This window comes from Macaca fascicularis, chromosome 5 (assembly GCF_037993035.2).
Source record: "Macaca fascicularis isolate 582-1 chromosome 5, T2T-MFA8v1.1".
Taxonomy (NCBI): Eukaryota; Metazoa; Chordata; class Mammalia; order Primates; family Cercopithecidae; genus Macaca; species Macaca fascicularis.
The window spans coordinates 65916440-65933536 of record NC_088379.1 but is presented as its reverse complement, the minus strand read 5'-3'; the positions used below and the strand labels follow the sequence as shown (position 1 = coordinate 65933536).

At 38.1% G+C, this 17097-nt stretch overlaps 1 protein-coding gene across 1 annotated transcript in view; it reads right to left on the bottom strand.

Annotated features, from left to right (window-relative positions):
- TMPRSS11D (transmembrane serine protease 11D) overlaps positions 1-17097 on the bottom strand; it is a 60996-nt gene that overhangs the window by 11437 nt on the left and 32462 nt on the right. The window contains exons 4-7 of the mRNA XM_005555187.4: positions 10394-10461; positions 6176-6333; positions 3073-3111; positions 1204-1381 (exon numbers count right to left, since the gene is read on the bottom strand). Coding sequence (XP_005555244.2) covers positions 1204-1381; positions 3073-3111; positions 6176-6333; positions 10394-10461 — 443 coding nt within the window. The remainder of the gene's footprint in view (positions 1-1203; positions 1382-3072; positions 3112-6175; positions 6334-10393; positions 10462-17097) is intronic.

Below are 17097 nucleotides of genomic sequence, written 5' to 3'. Positions count from 1 at the left end.
CTACTTAGAAATTATCAAAAATTTCATAAAATTCAAATAGAGATTTGGGAAATACATTGACATTTCAAGGATAAGCAGATTGAGCAGATACTCATAGGTAGGGAAATGTAGGAAGAGTCCAGGGCAAGAGAACAATGCTGTTTATCTGAAGCTCAAGGTACATGCTTTGAGAAATAAGACTGGATTGATCTGGCTATAGAAGACTGTGTGTGTGTGATAAGGAAGTCCAATTTAGAGTAAGAGTCTGAGAAGAAAATTGATATGATCACGGGCACACGAGTTCAAATCTCCATTATTTTTCTGGGTGAACTTTTTGATTTAAGTTCCCAACAACTGTTGTGGTCTATGATGCCCCAGTAACAAGGCAGGTTTGAAACAAACAGATTTTAGTTATGCTGAAGTCTAAAATCCTTCTTTTATGAGCAATGTGAACTTTTCTTTTTACCAATAGGGTAAGTTTATGCAACCTACTCTCCACTGGCAGCATATCACCCTCGTGTCGGCAATAGTTTAGTCACCTCAATTAAGAATTCTTATAAGTTGCCTTTTTAAAAAATTTTTATTTATGCTACTCATTGTAATTGATCATTATTTTTGTGCATTCTAATTCCAACATTAGAGTGTAAGCTCTTTGAAGGCAGAGGCAATACTTTGTTTATACTAGTAGCTTCTACAATATATAACACTGTGCTCATACTAGATACTCGATAATCTTTATGAATGAATAAATTAATGGCATGGGGTGGTCTCTAGGTTAGCCATCAGCTTCCATGATATAATGTACAAATCTTCCACAACAATTCATTTTGCTGACATTTAACATATGTTTACATTGGTGTACTCAATGCTACCAGTAACACTAAGTCACAGATAACAGTGTTGTCCCTTAATTTGGAAAAAAAAAAAATAAAGCTTGTGGAGATTTAGTAAATTTCTTAAGCTTTTATAGCTAGGATTTAAAAAACATTCTGACATATAAATTTTTGTTCTTTACTGTGCTAACATACTATTACCTGAAACAGAGAAATAGCACTAAATTAGCATGCTAAAGGGGAAAAATGCTTTTCCTCTCATGAATAGGAAGAAAATTCTTATTGATTTTTTTGTACTGAGTTATTTCTGGCTCAATTCAATCCTAGGGTGCAGTCTTCATGACCTGTCTATTCTGATTGTTCCCAGATGGGTAGGTAGCGGTGTTCTCACCTTCTGAAGCAGTGAGCTGCTGTCAGGATCCACGTGTTACTGATCAGGCTGCCTCCACAGTGGTGGGCATTATTTACCCGTAGACTGACTTGCCATGGCCAGCTTCCCTCCTCAGCCTCAGTGCCTCCAATGATTCTCTGCTCAGACAATGTTATTAGGTCTGGACCGGCCCCACATTCTGATGAGAAAAGGGCATTAATGTGCTGGGAAGATCATGATTCCTTTACATTTGGAAGAAGCTGAAGAGTTTTTCCATAATTTATGACTTTTATGCCTTGTACATTCTTCCTGAGGACATGCTGGACTTTCCAAAAAGCATGATCAATGTATTTTTACAACTCATTTGTGACTACTGTTGCTTATAGATGGCATTTTGGAGAACATTTCTGAATTTAGTTGGCATATGGGCTTCAAATATTGGACAGTTTCAGAGTTCCCTGGAATTCCCTATGAGTTGAGGTTAAGAGAGATCATTATTGAATGTGCCAGCTCAGGCCACAGACTCCTGGGAAATTTCCTTTTTCTCAATGGTCTTGCTATGCTCAGTGTGGTTTGTGGACCTGCAGCATGGGCATCCCCTGGAAACTTATTAGAAGTGCTGATTCTCAGAACCACATCATGGGACAAATCTAAAGCTGTGTTTTGATGTGAGGTTCATGCACACACTGAAGTTGGAGGAAAACTTGTCTCATCCAAAAGACTCCTTAGTGACTGCAGTTCATCTTGTAGAATCCAGTCCAAGACTGATGCTGTATTACCAAACATGCCCTCAAAAAGGAGCTGCTATACCACAGAATATTCTTGAGGGTGACAGAGGGTTTCATTTAAATAAGGTTTATTTAAATGTTTTCAAAGAGCCTGTGACCACTCTACTGGCCAGAGCTGAAATGGGCTGGGGTAGGCTGATCACCCGATTCCTCTTAACTCCCATTCCCATGATTTTCTTCTCTTTTGTGGTCTATTACTCAGAAATTAATGGTAAATTGCACAACTATTGCTGGGTTGGCTCTTAAGTAGTGCCCTGGTTTAATAGCACAACCATCTAAAGGCTTTTTTTCCTAGCAAATTTCCTGGATAAAGGAGGACCAGGCTTTCATTAAGATATACATATGTTCCTTTGTGGCATCACCCAAACAAATACCCTAGTAAATTGTTTATCACAGTTTCATTAACAATAAGCATGAATTAAATATGTAGTGAAGCTGAAAAACACTGATGGGACTAGCATCACTTTGTAAAATCACTTAGGTACCTAAGACAGGCCAGCTACCAGGTACATTGAACTCATTTTTAACTGCATTTTTTTTGGTCAGAGAAGTAAGTTGCTGTTTTCTAGGGATTGCATTTCTGCTATCCTAGCCTGAGAATACATAGGATGATGTTGAAAAGTAGTGACTTTTCCTTCAGGTTATAGACCCAAAGCTGAGAAGACTTCTCATAATTCTTTTTTATTATACTTTGTGATTAACCTGAATTCACAACAAAGCAAGCTACTCTAGTGTTTAGGAGAAGCTACATAAATGGTGTCATCAAACATAATTTGTAAGTCTGCAGAAATGCCACTTTAGAACCAGGGCAGTAAAAGCTTCTCAAAGCTGCCAAGGAAATTTTCATGAGGCCAATTTTGAGTACAGAGTGGGTAGTCCTCCACTACAACTTCTTCCTTTTTCTAAAAGGAAAGGGGAAACCTAAAGTCCATTCCATGGGACACTTGGGATCAGCACTGTCTGTTTCAACACCACATGAGCGAACTAAGAACAAAGACATCAACTTAATAGACACTGCCCTGGCCAAAAGTACACAAAAGACTTGCACTTTTACTCTTTATGATTTGGCAAATTATAATTACAAAATAATTTAAAAACTTACCATTAATAAGCCAATTTGCTGCAGCCTGGTCAGTAAGTGCTAGAATTTAAAAATGAGAATAAGATAAATACAGTAAAGGCTGTATATCATTTCACCATAATTTCTTAAAGTACAGTACTCAGACAACAAGAAGCAGAATTACTTGTTGTAGGGGGAGTCCTCTAAAATGCAGATTCCTAGGCTCCCTTTCAGACCTGCTGAAACAATCTCTAACTCATGGGCCCTACAAATCTCTTTGTTTACCACCTTTTCCCAATTTGTTGTTATGCATACTAAAGTTTGTACTTTAATTTCTCATTAAATACTTAATAGCTATCTCTTCTTTCAAGGTACTCAATTTATATGGGAAAACAGAAACATAAGCAAGTCATTGAGATGCAATATGATAAATGCTATAAGGGAAGTTAATTTATCATGTACTTAAATATACGCATATTACTCTAATGATACCATTCTATAATAAGTGCTGCAGATTTAACTGTGAGCAAAATATAGAGGACTTGCCTTCACATAATTTACAGATAGAAATTAATCAAGCAATCATTCAAATAAATGTAAGTGCAAAGTAGAGAAAAGAAAAAAGAGAATAACTAATATAAATTATATGGAGGAGATAACATTTGAGCTAGAGGAAATAGCATCTGCACTATATTTTGAAGATCTGAAAGGAATTTTTCAGGCACACAAGGGGACAAAAGAGATTTCAGATGGAAGGTATAGTGGGCACAAATGCTTGGAAGTGTAAGATGTTTGTGGAGCAATAAAGTAAGGAGAGCTAGAGCATGTGTTGTGTTTAGGGAAATAGAGGGTGAGCCTGGAAAGGAAAATATGTCAGTATCAGATGGTAAAGGTCTGTCTATTTCAATTTAAGAACTGCATACAAGACTGTTTTCTCTGCATGTCCAACACTCATATCAAACGCAATGTGACCCAATTTTATCCAAAATTTGCCATTCATTCTTTCCTTTTAGTAAAATGACACCACTTCCAAAATCTGAAATTGTCTCAAACTCCTCCTTTCTCATCATTTCCACGTCTTATAATCTCCAGATTCTGTACCTCTGTCCTCTATGTTTTGAATTATTCTCTCCTCTTCATTCCTTTTGCTACTACTTTAGTTCCTGCTTTCATCATTTGACATCAGTACAGTTACAACAATTTTCTAACTGAATTCCACCACTTTTGCTCCTTTTCAGTTTATGCACCTCTACCTTACCAGACTGATACTTTCTAAAAAATGTTATGTTAGATCATATCCTTCCTTGATTGAAATTTTTAATTGAGAAACCCGTCATTTTTATTTCCTGCAAGATAAATTAAAATTTTTCAAGACAGGTTCCCATGCTCTCTCAAACCGATTTATCCAAAGTTATTTCCCACTAAAAGTTTCACAAGGTTTGGGTATCACATTTGTTTTGCAAGCTTCAGTGGAGCCAAATCATACTTTTGGAGACAGAACATTTTAAAAAGCTGGCCATTCTTAATTTTTTGAACAAAACAGACTTAGTTTGAATCCTGACTGCCTCATATACTGACTGTGTCAGTCTGGGCAATTTATCTCTTCTAAGGGGGACAATAAAACTATCTATGGGATATGGTTGTTGTAAGGATTAATCAAGAAAAAAATTCATATAAGGCATTAAAACCATGCCTAAAAATAGTAAGTTCTCATTAAATAAGTGTTTTGATGATGATGATGTGAATGATGAACACTAATCAATCATTCCAGCAGGCCCCTTTCTTCATTGTTCTGTCAAAGCATCACGTTCGGTACAGACTATTTTCCTTTTTCACGCTTTCCTTCTCTGGCAATTTTCTTTTTCTCATCTCAAAATATGTAAATCCTACCCATATTTCAAAGTCAAAGTCCATTCTCCTTCATGAAACTTTTGCTAGATATCCCAAGCACACTGGTCTCTTTCTTCCCTAGATTCCTGCAGTGGTCACTGCCTGGGCCTCACACTGGGCCCTTGATCATATTCTATCTTGATTGTCAACACTCTTGTGTTGGAATATCTTTCCCTTCAACTAGATTATGGGCTCTGGAGGTGGAAACTGCTATTATGTTACCATTGTATCACCATATTGTCTGGTATAATGCTAAGTAAATAAACACTCATGAAGTGCATTCATGAGAATTCCTTAATGTGTGGAAGCAGAGGTAATATTCAACTACCTAACAAACTGCAGTGCATGAGCATCGGCCAGTCATAAAAGATGCAATCAGGCTATGGAGTTAGAGCAGTGTCTTAGAGTTCTTTGCTTTGCTAAGCATAACTCTTTAGCTGCAAGGGCAGTGGATTTGAAGCATCTCGGAAGACAACTTTGTGGGCCTGATGCAGTAATTGTTTACTAACAAATAGGAAAGCATTTCAATATTTAACAGTTAGTACATCTGTAACTGGTACCTACCAGTCTAGTGTGGGAATCATCAAAATCCTTTTAATCTTGAGCTCATAGTGAAGAAATCATGACTTACTAAACTAGCAGAACGTGACTAACTTGGAGGAATGTCCTAAATTCTATGCATATATTATTTCTTTTATTTCAGTCATGCAAGAATTATTTATTGAATATGTGTTATATGAGGGAGACCAGGTGGTAGCAGGGTAGTAGGATGAAGAAGTTTGACTGGTTCTTTTTTTTTTAGGATGATTATAGTGTAGGATAAAGCCAAACAATACAAAAATTACACAAATAACTTTGAAATTTCAATTGTGATAAATGTTACAAAGAAAAATGAAGGAGCCTCTGAGGTGGATCATTAATTAAATAGTTCTCTGACCTTCAGCATCTATGTACCCCTCCTATGTCATATCCACAAATGACATCTGACAGTAACATCACTCATAAGGAATGTTGCAGGGATAATTAATGAGAATTTTTAGCAAATAAAATTTACTATATAAATGCCAAATGATTCTTTAAATCTTAGAATGTTTTACGTTAGAGAGCTATATGGTATATTTAGCTTTTTAATGTATTGTTTTCATAGTTTAGTTTCAAAGAAAGAAAAGTCAGCCTCTCAATTAAAATGTGAATTTGAATTGGTAAACTTGAGGGATATGTTGAAATAAAATTGTTTATGAAAAATTATACTTACATGTTATCTCAGTTGAAGAGTTTATTTCCAAATTTCCAGAGTTATTCAGCATTTGTTGTAAAACAGACTCAATTCTGCTTTTCATTGATGCTCCATTGTTATTTCTAGTGAATCGAAATTTCATGACAACATCCGCTCTCACACCACTACCATCTTGACTGTAAATCATAAAGATATTTTAAAAAACAAATAACATGACACTTTTTCACCATCCTGTTTATATACTCTTCTTGATTAAACCCTTTTAAAGAATTCATTTGTGGAATTTAACTTCAGATAGATCTCTATAACAGTGTTTGTATACATAATACTATATCACGATGCTATCTCACAAATTTGATATCAATGCACAGAACATGGTACTCACTATAGGAGAGCTGATTTTGAAGTTATAATGCCAGAATTTTACAGTGTAACTTTGGATAAGTTATGTAAGTTTCTTGATCTTTCTATATCTAAGTCTCTTCACATGTAAAATGGGTTATGAAGATTAGATGAATCACTATATGCAAAACTTCAAAGAAGAGTCAATAATATACAGTAAGTGTACTATAAATATTAGCTATTCTTAGACTTCGCCAATGTTATTAAAAATAATCTCCTTAAACAAATTCATAAAGTGATGAGATTCTAAATTTGTGTGAGAGACTCAACTTAATTTCTTGGTACCTGGACCATTCATCTGGCTACAAAAGCAAATTTTAACTTTTGTCATATATTAAGATTTCATCAATCATTTTAATTAACGATAAATATTCCTCACAATAAACCTTGGTGACTTGATTAAATATTCTGATTATCTAAAGCCTCAGTAATTTCTATTTTCTTCCATGAAAATTACCTCATAAACCAGTTTCTCTACCTAACATTGGCTATCTTCTTTTCTGAAAAAGTACATTAAAGATAGTTGGCTTTGAGGTCCTCATATTCTCCCTTGGCTTCCTCCTCTCACCTCAATGACCAGCTGTAACTTAATATTCATTCCAGATACTAATCTAATATTTATTTTAAAAAATGTTAGATAAACGACTTCTTGTGCTAGGCACTATTCTAAGCTTCAGAAATTAGCTGTGACCAAGATTCACAGTTGCCATATGGGTCTGGCAGTTTAGATGTAGAAACAGGCACTGAACAAATAATTACCACTGCCATGTCTAGCAACATGGAAGCCTAAATAATTTTAGAAAACACTTTCTGTATAACACAAATAAAAACGATAGATAATATATAATAAATTCCATTTCAAGTGTAAAACTGGGCTCATAGAAAAGTAAGGAAAATCCTGGAAGACCAAAAATAAAGAAGAATATGAATAATATGTGGTAGGACTAGAATATTCCACAGGCTTGTGTTTAGCATTTACATAGAGGCTGGAGATGGGACCTTGGGCTAGTGCAAAATAGGAAGTTGAACTTGAGGTTTTAGAATAAGGCCAGGAGTCTCGAACTAACCCCCCAATAACAGCATGAACTAGAATGAAAAAAAATATGCTCATCATCTCATAAAAAAATAAATTTATCTGTTTCCAAGATCCAGCTTTAAATTAAGAAAAAAAAAATATCACCTGAAAATTCGTAATCATGGGCCTGGCTGCATGATGTCTGAATCTTCCTTAATACTACCCGAATACTCCCAAAACCTTTAAACTAAGAAATTAACAACAACAACAAAATCCATGTGCTGCTGATTCCTCTAGAATGTCTGACAGATGTAGCTGCTCTGGAGGTAGATGTGTTAAGTCTAGGTTGTACAGGGTCCCAAGTGAGATTAAATTTAAGCATACAATTTCAATGGTAAACAACACATCATGAGGAGTGTATTAATATTTTCCCATGGAGCTATAAAGAACTGCCCAAGACTGGGTAATTTATAAAGAAAAGAGGTCCCCATGGCTGGGGAGACCTAAGGAAATTTACAATCATTGCAGAAGGAGAAGCAAACCCATCTTTCTTACATGGTGACAGGAAAGAGAAGAACAGAGCAAAGGGGAGAAAAGTCCCTACAATCTAATCACCTCCCACAAGGTCCCTCCCACGACATGTGGGTATTATGGGAACCAGAGTTCAAGATGAGATTTTAGTGGGGGCACAGCCAAACCATACCAAGGTGGAATCAAAATAACAAAAAGATTATCCTCAAAAACTTCACACAATAGAATCAACAGACAAGTGATTATATTTGAAGTGACAAATGACATAAAAGAGGGAATCATAAAAATGAGATTAAGTAGAAAACATTATTTTTAAAAGGTCACCTAGTATCTGATAACACAACAGAGTGACTATGGTCAATAATAATTTAATTATACATTTAAAAATAACTAAAAGAATATATTTGGATTGTTTGTAACACAAAGGATAAATGCTTGAGGGGATGGATACCCCATTTTACACAATGTGATTATTATGCATTGTTTGCTTATATCAAAACATCTCATGTACCACATAAATACATACAACTACTAGGTACCCACAAAAATTAAAATAAGAAATGTTTTTAAAAGACCAGGCAGATTCTCAAAAGAAACAAATAGAACTTTCAGATAGAAAATCATACTCATTGAAATTGGAAACACAATAAATGGGTTACACAGAATACAAGTCAAAGTTGAAGAGAAATTTGTTATCTAAAAGAGATAAAGAAATTACACAGAATCTAACATAGATAAAAGATAAAATAGAGGTTGAGAGACATGATAAAGTTCCATGTAAAGCAATGCTAAAAAAGAGCCCAGAAAAAAACAAAGAAGCAGTCAAACTGGAAGAGATCATGAGAATTATCCACGTGATGGTACCAAGTAGATGGCTGCATATATTCATGTCTAGAGACAAAAGAGGACTGGCCTAGAGATATAACGTTGAGAGCACTCAGCATATGGGTGGCAGTGAAGGTCAATGAAAAGAGAGAGTGTGACCTGAGAAGATGAGAGGCCTAGAGCACAGCCTGATGTTCAGCAACATATGAGGAATATACAAAGAAGTAAGACCTCATAAAGGAAACCAAGAAGGAATAGCTAGGGAGATAAGGGGAAAATCAGGGTGTACAAGGCCATACAAACCAAGGGATAGTCCTATTTCAAGAGTGACAGGCCAACAGGACGAAATACTGTTGAGAGGTCCAAGAATAGGACTGATGTGGTTTCTTTGGATTTTGTTATTTGGATGTCATTGTTGAATTGGCAAGAGCAGTTTATATTTTGTGATGGTATTGAAGCCATGTTGCAGAGGATTGAGTGATAAGTGGGAAGTGACCGCAAAGAGAGAAAATGCAGAAGGCTCATGTAGTCCTACAGGTTTTTAGGGCTTACTTACTTTTCAGTATTAGTGGCTGATACAGATACTCACAAGAAAGTACTAAGTGCATGTGCACTGAATTGACTGAGAGGTGTTTTGGAAAATTTCCTTCTCATAGACTCTTCTTACCCCTTTAACTCCTCATCAAAACTTGCCTGACCAGACATGTGTGCTCCAGATACTTACTAGGTGACTCTCCAGAGAGTAAGAATTAATTTTCCTGTGATGCTAGTATTTGAGAAAGAATTGGTATAATTCCTCTTCTGCCAAAGAACTATTGCATATTATTTAAAGGCTAGAGCAATGTGGTCATTTGAGACATTTACAGGAGAGTGAGTAAGGGTGACTATTTCAGTTGGAAAGGCCGGTTTTATCACATCATATTTAACTAAGGCAGGAATGGCAAATAACTAGCATGCATGCTGCTACTCTTCCTATTATTAATTCATGATAAACACGCCTTGGATTTGGCCATAATACCCTTTCATTATAGCACGTCAGGCAGATAAAACCAAAAAGCCACTTTTGATGATGGTCATAGTGTCTTGATCTTGGATGGATACACCCAAACCACAGCACTGTACAACTGCAGGAAGGACTATTGACATAGGCTGCACTGTGAGTGATATCCACTGGAGTTTTACAACAGGATGACTTTGTTACTGTACCTTCACCCCAACTCTCTCTCCACCCCTTCTTCCTCTTCCCAATAAGAATAGATGTAATATGGTTATTTACATTAGTAGCTAAATAGATCATATGTTTGACTTTTTTGGCATTGTTTTTTTAAGATGACTAAAATACTATTTTCATAATATTGCAACAACTTATCTGAACATGTCATTTACTATTCATTCTGTGACAAAAAGTCAAATATGCCACATTGTATCTATAGTTAAATATTTTTTTCTACAGTTCTACTCACCTCAGTTTGACAACATGAGCTCTCATGAACTGGTTTCTTAAATTTGATTCTTTGAATGTTCTAGTAATCTGTAGAAAGAAAGAGGGGGGGAACTCTCTGTAATTACAGTTCTCCTTCCTCTCAACCTTGCAACATGAGACATGTTAATGAGGAGTAGAAAACTGAATTTTCACTTTAGTTCAACCCAGTTCCATTGCAAAACACATGGGATTGATTTGGACAGGTTCTGTAACCTTTTGATGCAGGACCTATTCCTTTATCTGTTACACAGAGATGATGCTGGACAGGATGGATTTTTGCTAGAAATCATTCTAAACACATCAGTTGTTTTACTCAATGAGAGGTTATGTTATATGGCTTGGTGACTGTTCTAAGGGCTTGGGGCAGGAGTCATGCCAGCATGAGGGAAGTCCACTGACACAACTCAAAATGTGTGATCCCAACAATTGCTTTTAATGGATGAAACCTGATTAAACCAGACTAAAATGAGTAGCAATGGAAAACTTGAAGAGAAGGGGAGAAGGAAGCAAAGGGCAGTTTTTTTTTTTTTTTTTTTTGGTCATTTCTGATTCATACCTAAGCATCAGGGACTATTCTTTTTTTTAGCATTAGTTGGTAATATCTTTTTTATTTTTTAGAGATTGAGTCTCATATATTACTCAGGCTGGCCTCTAACTGTTGTGTTTAAGAATCCTCCAGCCTCACAGGAAATGTAGTGGTGAAGAGGGGAAAAGTGGTGATGGTTAATGGGTAGAAAAATATAGTTAGATGAAATGAATAAGATCTCACATTTAATAGCACAACAGGGTGCCTATTCCAAGAGTGGAGTTGGAATGTTCCTAACACAAAGAAAGATAAATGCTTGAGGTGATGGATATCCCAATTACTCTGATGTGATTATTAAACATTATGTGCCTGTATCAGAACATGAACTATCTCTTTGAATCACTACTCGGTCCCAGCAAGGATGTTTCTCCTGAGGCCTAACATTCAGATTCACAGTCAACTGGAAGTGCTGTGCCTGATACAGTTCTCCTGAGATGCAGGGTCAGATGTATTGTGGTTTCATTAAGAAGAATGGATTATGCTGGCTTATCCTGTGAGGTGACACCTAGGTGGATGTGGATATGAAAAGGTGAAGATAAGAAAATTAACTAGCATGGTGGGTATTACATTAAGCCAGGATTTGAAGCCGATTCTTCTCAAAATGGTAAAATTTATGCAATGTCGATTACACCACAATATATCTTACTTTTTCAATATTCACTCCTATAGGATGACTGATGTCAGACCAACATGATTCTTAACCAAATGATAACTTTGTTTTTTTTTTTTTCCAGAGAACATTTGAACAATTTTAAGAACAATGAGACTGTTGGTTTTATCAAAGTACTTTATGTTTCTTTTTTAAAAATTCAAGAAATACTAGTAAGTATTAAGAAGAAAGCAAAAAGTCAGACCAGGCATGGTTGCTCACATCTGTAATCCCAGCACTTTGGGAGGCTGAGGTGAGTGGATCACTTGAGGTCAGGAGTTCAAGACCAGCCTGGCCAACACGGTGAAACCCTGTCTCTCCTAAAAATACAAAAAAAGTATTAGCCAGGTGTGGTGGCAGGCACCTATTATCCCAACTGCTCAGGAGGCTGAGGCAGGAGAATCACTTGAACCTGCAGGGCAGAGGTCTCAGTGAGTCAAGATCGCGCCAGTACACTCCAGCCTGGACAACAGAGCAAGACTCTGTTTAAAAACAAGAAAAAAAAAAAAGGCAAAAAGTCATTCTAAATTCTATAATCTAAAATTAACCATTGCTGTAATTGGATGAAGTAACTTCCAGTAATCTACTTAGAATCATGAGCTTTAATATGTTGATTAATATGGAATGTTAAAGGAGATATTTTAATAAAAATATTGAACTTTAATTTTACTTGACTTTAATCGAAGTAGAAGATACTGTCGTAAAGTTGAAGGAATTGTTAAAATTTGGATAAGTGGTTCTTGTAATTATATTTTAATTCATGATTTGGCATTGCACTGGCACAGGCTAGACTGGACCAAAATGTTAAAGATCCATTTTAACATTTCTGTTATGTGGAAAACATTAAGAGGCAATTTAGTAAGGACTAAGATAATAAGCAACATAAAGAAAGCAAGTTGATTAATTGGTTGATATGCAAATACAAATATAAAAGAAGAGGCCTATGAATAAGATTCCATATTTCACAGAGTGGGTGAAAATGTTACTACTGACACTCATTAGAACTTAACAAATGCCAGGTGACTGAGTTAGGAATAGATACAAACTGCTGGGGCTGGGGGTGGGGGAAGGAAGTCCCAGGGATGCTAAGGCTCCTACAGAGGGAGTTAGCCCCCTGTCAAAAGCTGACGCCCCAGGGAAGCGCAGCAGCAGGGGTTCAGTGCCAGCTCTGGTGGGGTGACAGTCCCAGAAGAGAAGGAGGGTTTATGTAGTAAAGGAGTGCACTTGGAGAGGCAGAGCCGCAGGTCTGCATGGTCAGGATCCGCCTGTGCAGGGAGCTGTGCAGTGTCAGTGTGTATGTGCACTTGCGTGTGTGCCTTCATTTGTCTTTAAATCCTAATCAATCTTATTTTTCAATTCCTTTTGCCACAATGCCTGACATTTTTAGCATTCAGCCTTAAATAACCTAAATCCCAAAGTATCACCATTTTGTAGTACTTTACAACTTATAGATGACTGCACACACACTCATTTCATTATTTACAGCTCAGTAGATCTCACTGGACCCATGTGGCAGGTGAGAAAAAAGTCTGTGAGCCTTGTAGTGACTTGCCTGGAAGTGGAGAAAATCAAACCAGACCTTTGACTACCTGCCCAGGGCCATTTCTGCTGCCCCAGAGCAAACTTTTGTACACAGACTGAGAGCTTTGGAAATGTACCGAAGCGGGAGCTGGTGCTGTCCTGGCATTGACTCACTTCCCTGCTACTGTATGTGTCTGGGAGGATGCACTGTTTTTTTTTTTTTTTTTTTTTTAGATTTATTATTTATTATTATTATTATACTTTAAGTTCTAGGGTACACGTGCATAACGTGCAGGTTTGTTACATATGTATACTTGTGCCATGTTGCTGTGCTGCACCCATCAACTCGTCATTTACATCAGGTATAACTCCCAATGCAATCCCTCCCCCCTCCCCGCTCCCCATGATAGGCCCCAGTGTGTGATGTTCCCCTTCCCGAGTCCAAGTGATCTCATTGTTCAGTTCCCACCTATGAGTGAGAACATGCGGTGTTTGGTTTTCTGTTCTTGTGATAGTTTGCTGAGAATGATGGTTTCCAGCTGCATCCATGTCCCTACAAAGGACACAAACTCATCCTTTTTTATGGCTGCATAGTATTCCATGATGTATATGTGCCACATTTTCTTTTTTTTTTTTTTTTTTGAGACGGAGTCTCGCTCTGTCACCCAGGCTGGAGTGCAGTGGCCGGATCTCAGCTCACTGCAAGCTCCGCCTCCTGGGTTCACGCCATTCTCCGGCCTCAGCCTCCCAAGTAGCTGGGACTACAGGCGCCCGCCACCTCGCCCGGCTAGTTTTTTTTGTATTTCTTAATAGAGACGGGGTTTCACCGTGTTAGCCAGGATGGTCTCGATCTCCTGACCTCGTGATCCGCCCGTCTCGGCCTCCCAAAGTGCTGGGATTACAGGCTTGAGCCACCGCGCCCGGCCAGTGCCACATTTTCTTAATCCAATCTGTCACTGATGGACATTTGGGTTGATTCCAAGTCTTTGCTATTGTGAATAGTGCTGCCATAAACATACGTGTGCATGTGTCTTTATAGCAGCATGATTTATAATCCTTTGGGTATATACCCAGTAATGGGATGGCTGGGTCATATGGTACATCTAGTTCTAGATACTTGAGGAATCGCCATACTGTTTTCCATAATGGTTGAACTAGTTTACAATCCCACCAACAGTGTAAAAGTGTTCCTATTTCTCCACATCCTCTCCAGCACCTGTTGTTTCCTGACTTTTTAATGATCGCCATTCTAACTGGTGTGAGATGGTATCTCATTGTGGTTTTGATTTGCATTTCTCTGATGGCCAGTGATGATGAGCATTTTTTCATGTGTCTGTTGGCTCTATGCATGTCTTCTTTTGAGAAATGTCTGTTCATATCCTTTGCCCACTTTTTGATGGGGTTGTTTTTTTTTTTTTCTTGTAAATTTGTTTGAGTTCTTTGTAGGTTCTGGATATTAGCCCTTTGTCAGATGAGTAGATTGCAAAAATTTTCTCCCATTCTGTAGGTTGCCTGTTCACTCTGATGGTAGTTTCTTTTGCTGGGATGCACTGGTTTTAAATGAGATCTACTGCAGCCATTCCATTCCCTCTGCACATTCACTTAGGTGGCGGGTCCAGAGTCACGGATTCAAGAGAAGTGGCATCAATAAACCTGCATTACTTAAACCAACAAGTGGTTCAGAAAACACACTCCCAAACAACTGGGTATCCAGATCTCTAGGCATAATAAATCTCACCCGTCTCCCAATTCCGGACTGCACTTGTGTGTAAAGGCAGGCAATGGCTGAGAGACAGCTTTTCAGATAGATGGTAGAACAGAAAGCATCAAAAGATCTCAACTCCCTGGAGCCACTGGTGCTTTGCTGTCCTCCACTGAGGGAGGTGCACCTCCTAGCCTCGCTTGGATGGTAAAACTGAAGCAGTGGGGCTGGGGAGCATGGCTGAGGAGCAGCTCGTTAGGGATTGTTCATCTTGTATCTTTATTGCTGGCTCCAGCTTTGATCTACCTCTGAGGTAGTCTAGGCATCCATTCCTTTCCCCATTGAATCACTCTGCTAAGATGTCCACAGTGAACTTTTGTCTCCCTGAACAACCTGTTTTCATTTCAGTTTTCTCTTCCAGCCAATGGCACCATTATCTACCCAAGTTAGACATTTCTGTGTCAGTGTTAACCTGCCACTTCTCATCCTGTCTTCTAATCCATTGCCAAGTTCTGTGGATTGTACCTTAAGCCCATTCTTTCCTCTCTATTCCCTGGCAGCACTCCTGGCACCTGGTGTGTCTCTGGTTTGGCCCTTGTAGGGGCTGCTCTGCTGCACTACCACCCACCTTGGGACTGAGGTTACACAAAGAGGGTGGGGCAACTCACACCCAATGGTGAAGGATGGTTGCTAAGGGCCCACTTCTACCCCCTGCCTCTGGCTCCCTTCAGTCTTCTGTGCCAACAGTACTGTAGTTTGACTCTGCCTCTGCCCAATGCTGCTTCCTTCTCTTCCTGAAGGTGTTGGTTGAGAGCACTCCAGAGACACTCTCTGCACACAGGTCTTAGAGTCTGCTTCCCTGGGAACCTAACCTGTGATACTTGGTGCCTGGATAGCCCTAGGAAGCAAACTCTAAAACGTAGTTAGAGTTGGAAACCCTCCTGCCGGTTTCCATAGAGGACCCTGTCATTGGTGGGAGATAAGCGCTGAAAGCTTTGAGTGGGGCTCCGAGGAACAAAGAGACCAGGCTGCACCGGCAGGCTTGTTAAAACACAGATTTCTAGGCCCCAGTGTCAGAATTTCTGATTTGGTAGGTCTTGGTGAGCCCAAGAATTTGCATTTCTAACAAGTTTCTAGGTGATGCTAGAGAGACCATATTTCGAAAACCACTGAGTTAATCTCCAGTGAGAACCATCACAGCTGGAGGACTGAATCATAAGCTTGTTTAACACATTTTTTTTTTCTCTAGAAGCAAGCATCATTGAAAACTAAGTTATGAGAAGACTGCAGGGTGAGCATAGACTAAAGCAAGGGGAGTTAGATACATCATTTAAATGTTTAATGAGATCGGAATGAACAGTTGAATCAGAATGATTTGGGAAGAGAATCTAGGGCAGGAACCAGATGTAGGGTTAACATTGGGGGAAATAAGTTCATTATGTCAGAAGTGGGAGACTTCTGTTCCTTCAATAAACATTTATTAAGCATCAATCCCACCAAATGTTGTGGATATACAAAAATCAAATGGATGTGGAGCTGTCATCATGGAACTTAGTCTAACATGGCAGATTAAACAAGTCTACAAATATTTTTAACATAAAATACATAGAGGTATGTGGCATGAGATCCACACAGATATGATTTTGTGGTGACGTGATGTGGAAGGAAGATTAATTATATCCAACCATGGAGATCAGAGGTAATTTCTTATAAAAGATGGCTTTTCAGGTTGGCTATAAGAATAAGTAGGGCACACGATGACTGAAATATGAACCAAAGCATAGACATGAGAAGTTGCTTAGCTAACAAGTTTGGAATTTATTTTGTAGGCAAGAAGTTTTGAGCTGGAGGTAACATGAAGGAAACAGGCTGTGAGAGATTTGTGTTCAGAAATTAGATTTAAATTAGATTAGAGGGAAAAGAGCCTGCACACAGTGAGAACAGTTAGAAGCTCATTGCAGTGGTTCAGAAAAGCACCAAGGGATTAAAAGCCTGGATTAAGGAATATTTCAGAAAATGTAGAAATGCTGATAAAATTTTATGTTGAACTCACCAAAGCAACCCTGCCAGGTAACTCAGTTACATGCTAAAATTGTAGAACCATTGAATTACTTTATAGTCTTAGGACATATTTTTGAAAAGGTAAGGGTAAGTGAGTGACACTGAGCCTGGTCAAAGCTAAAGGGCAGCCCCTGGTTTGTGTTGATACGTGAATGTTAAGGGTTC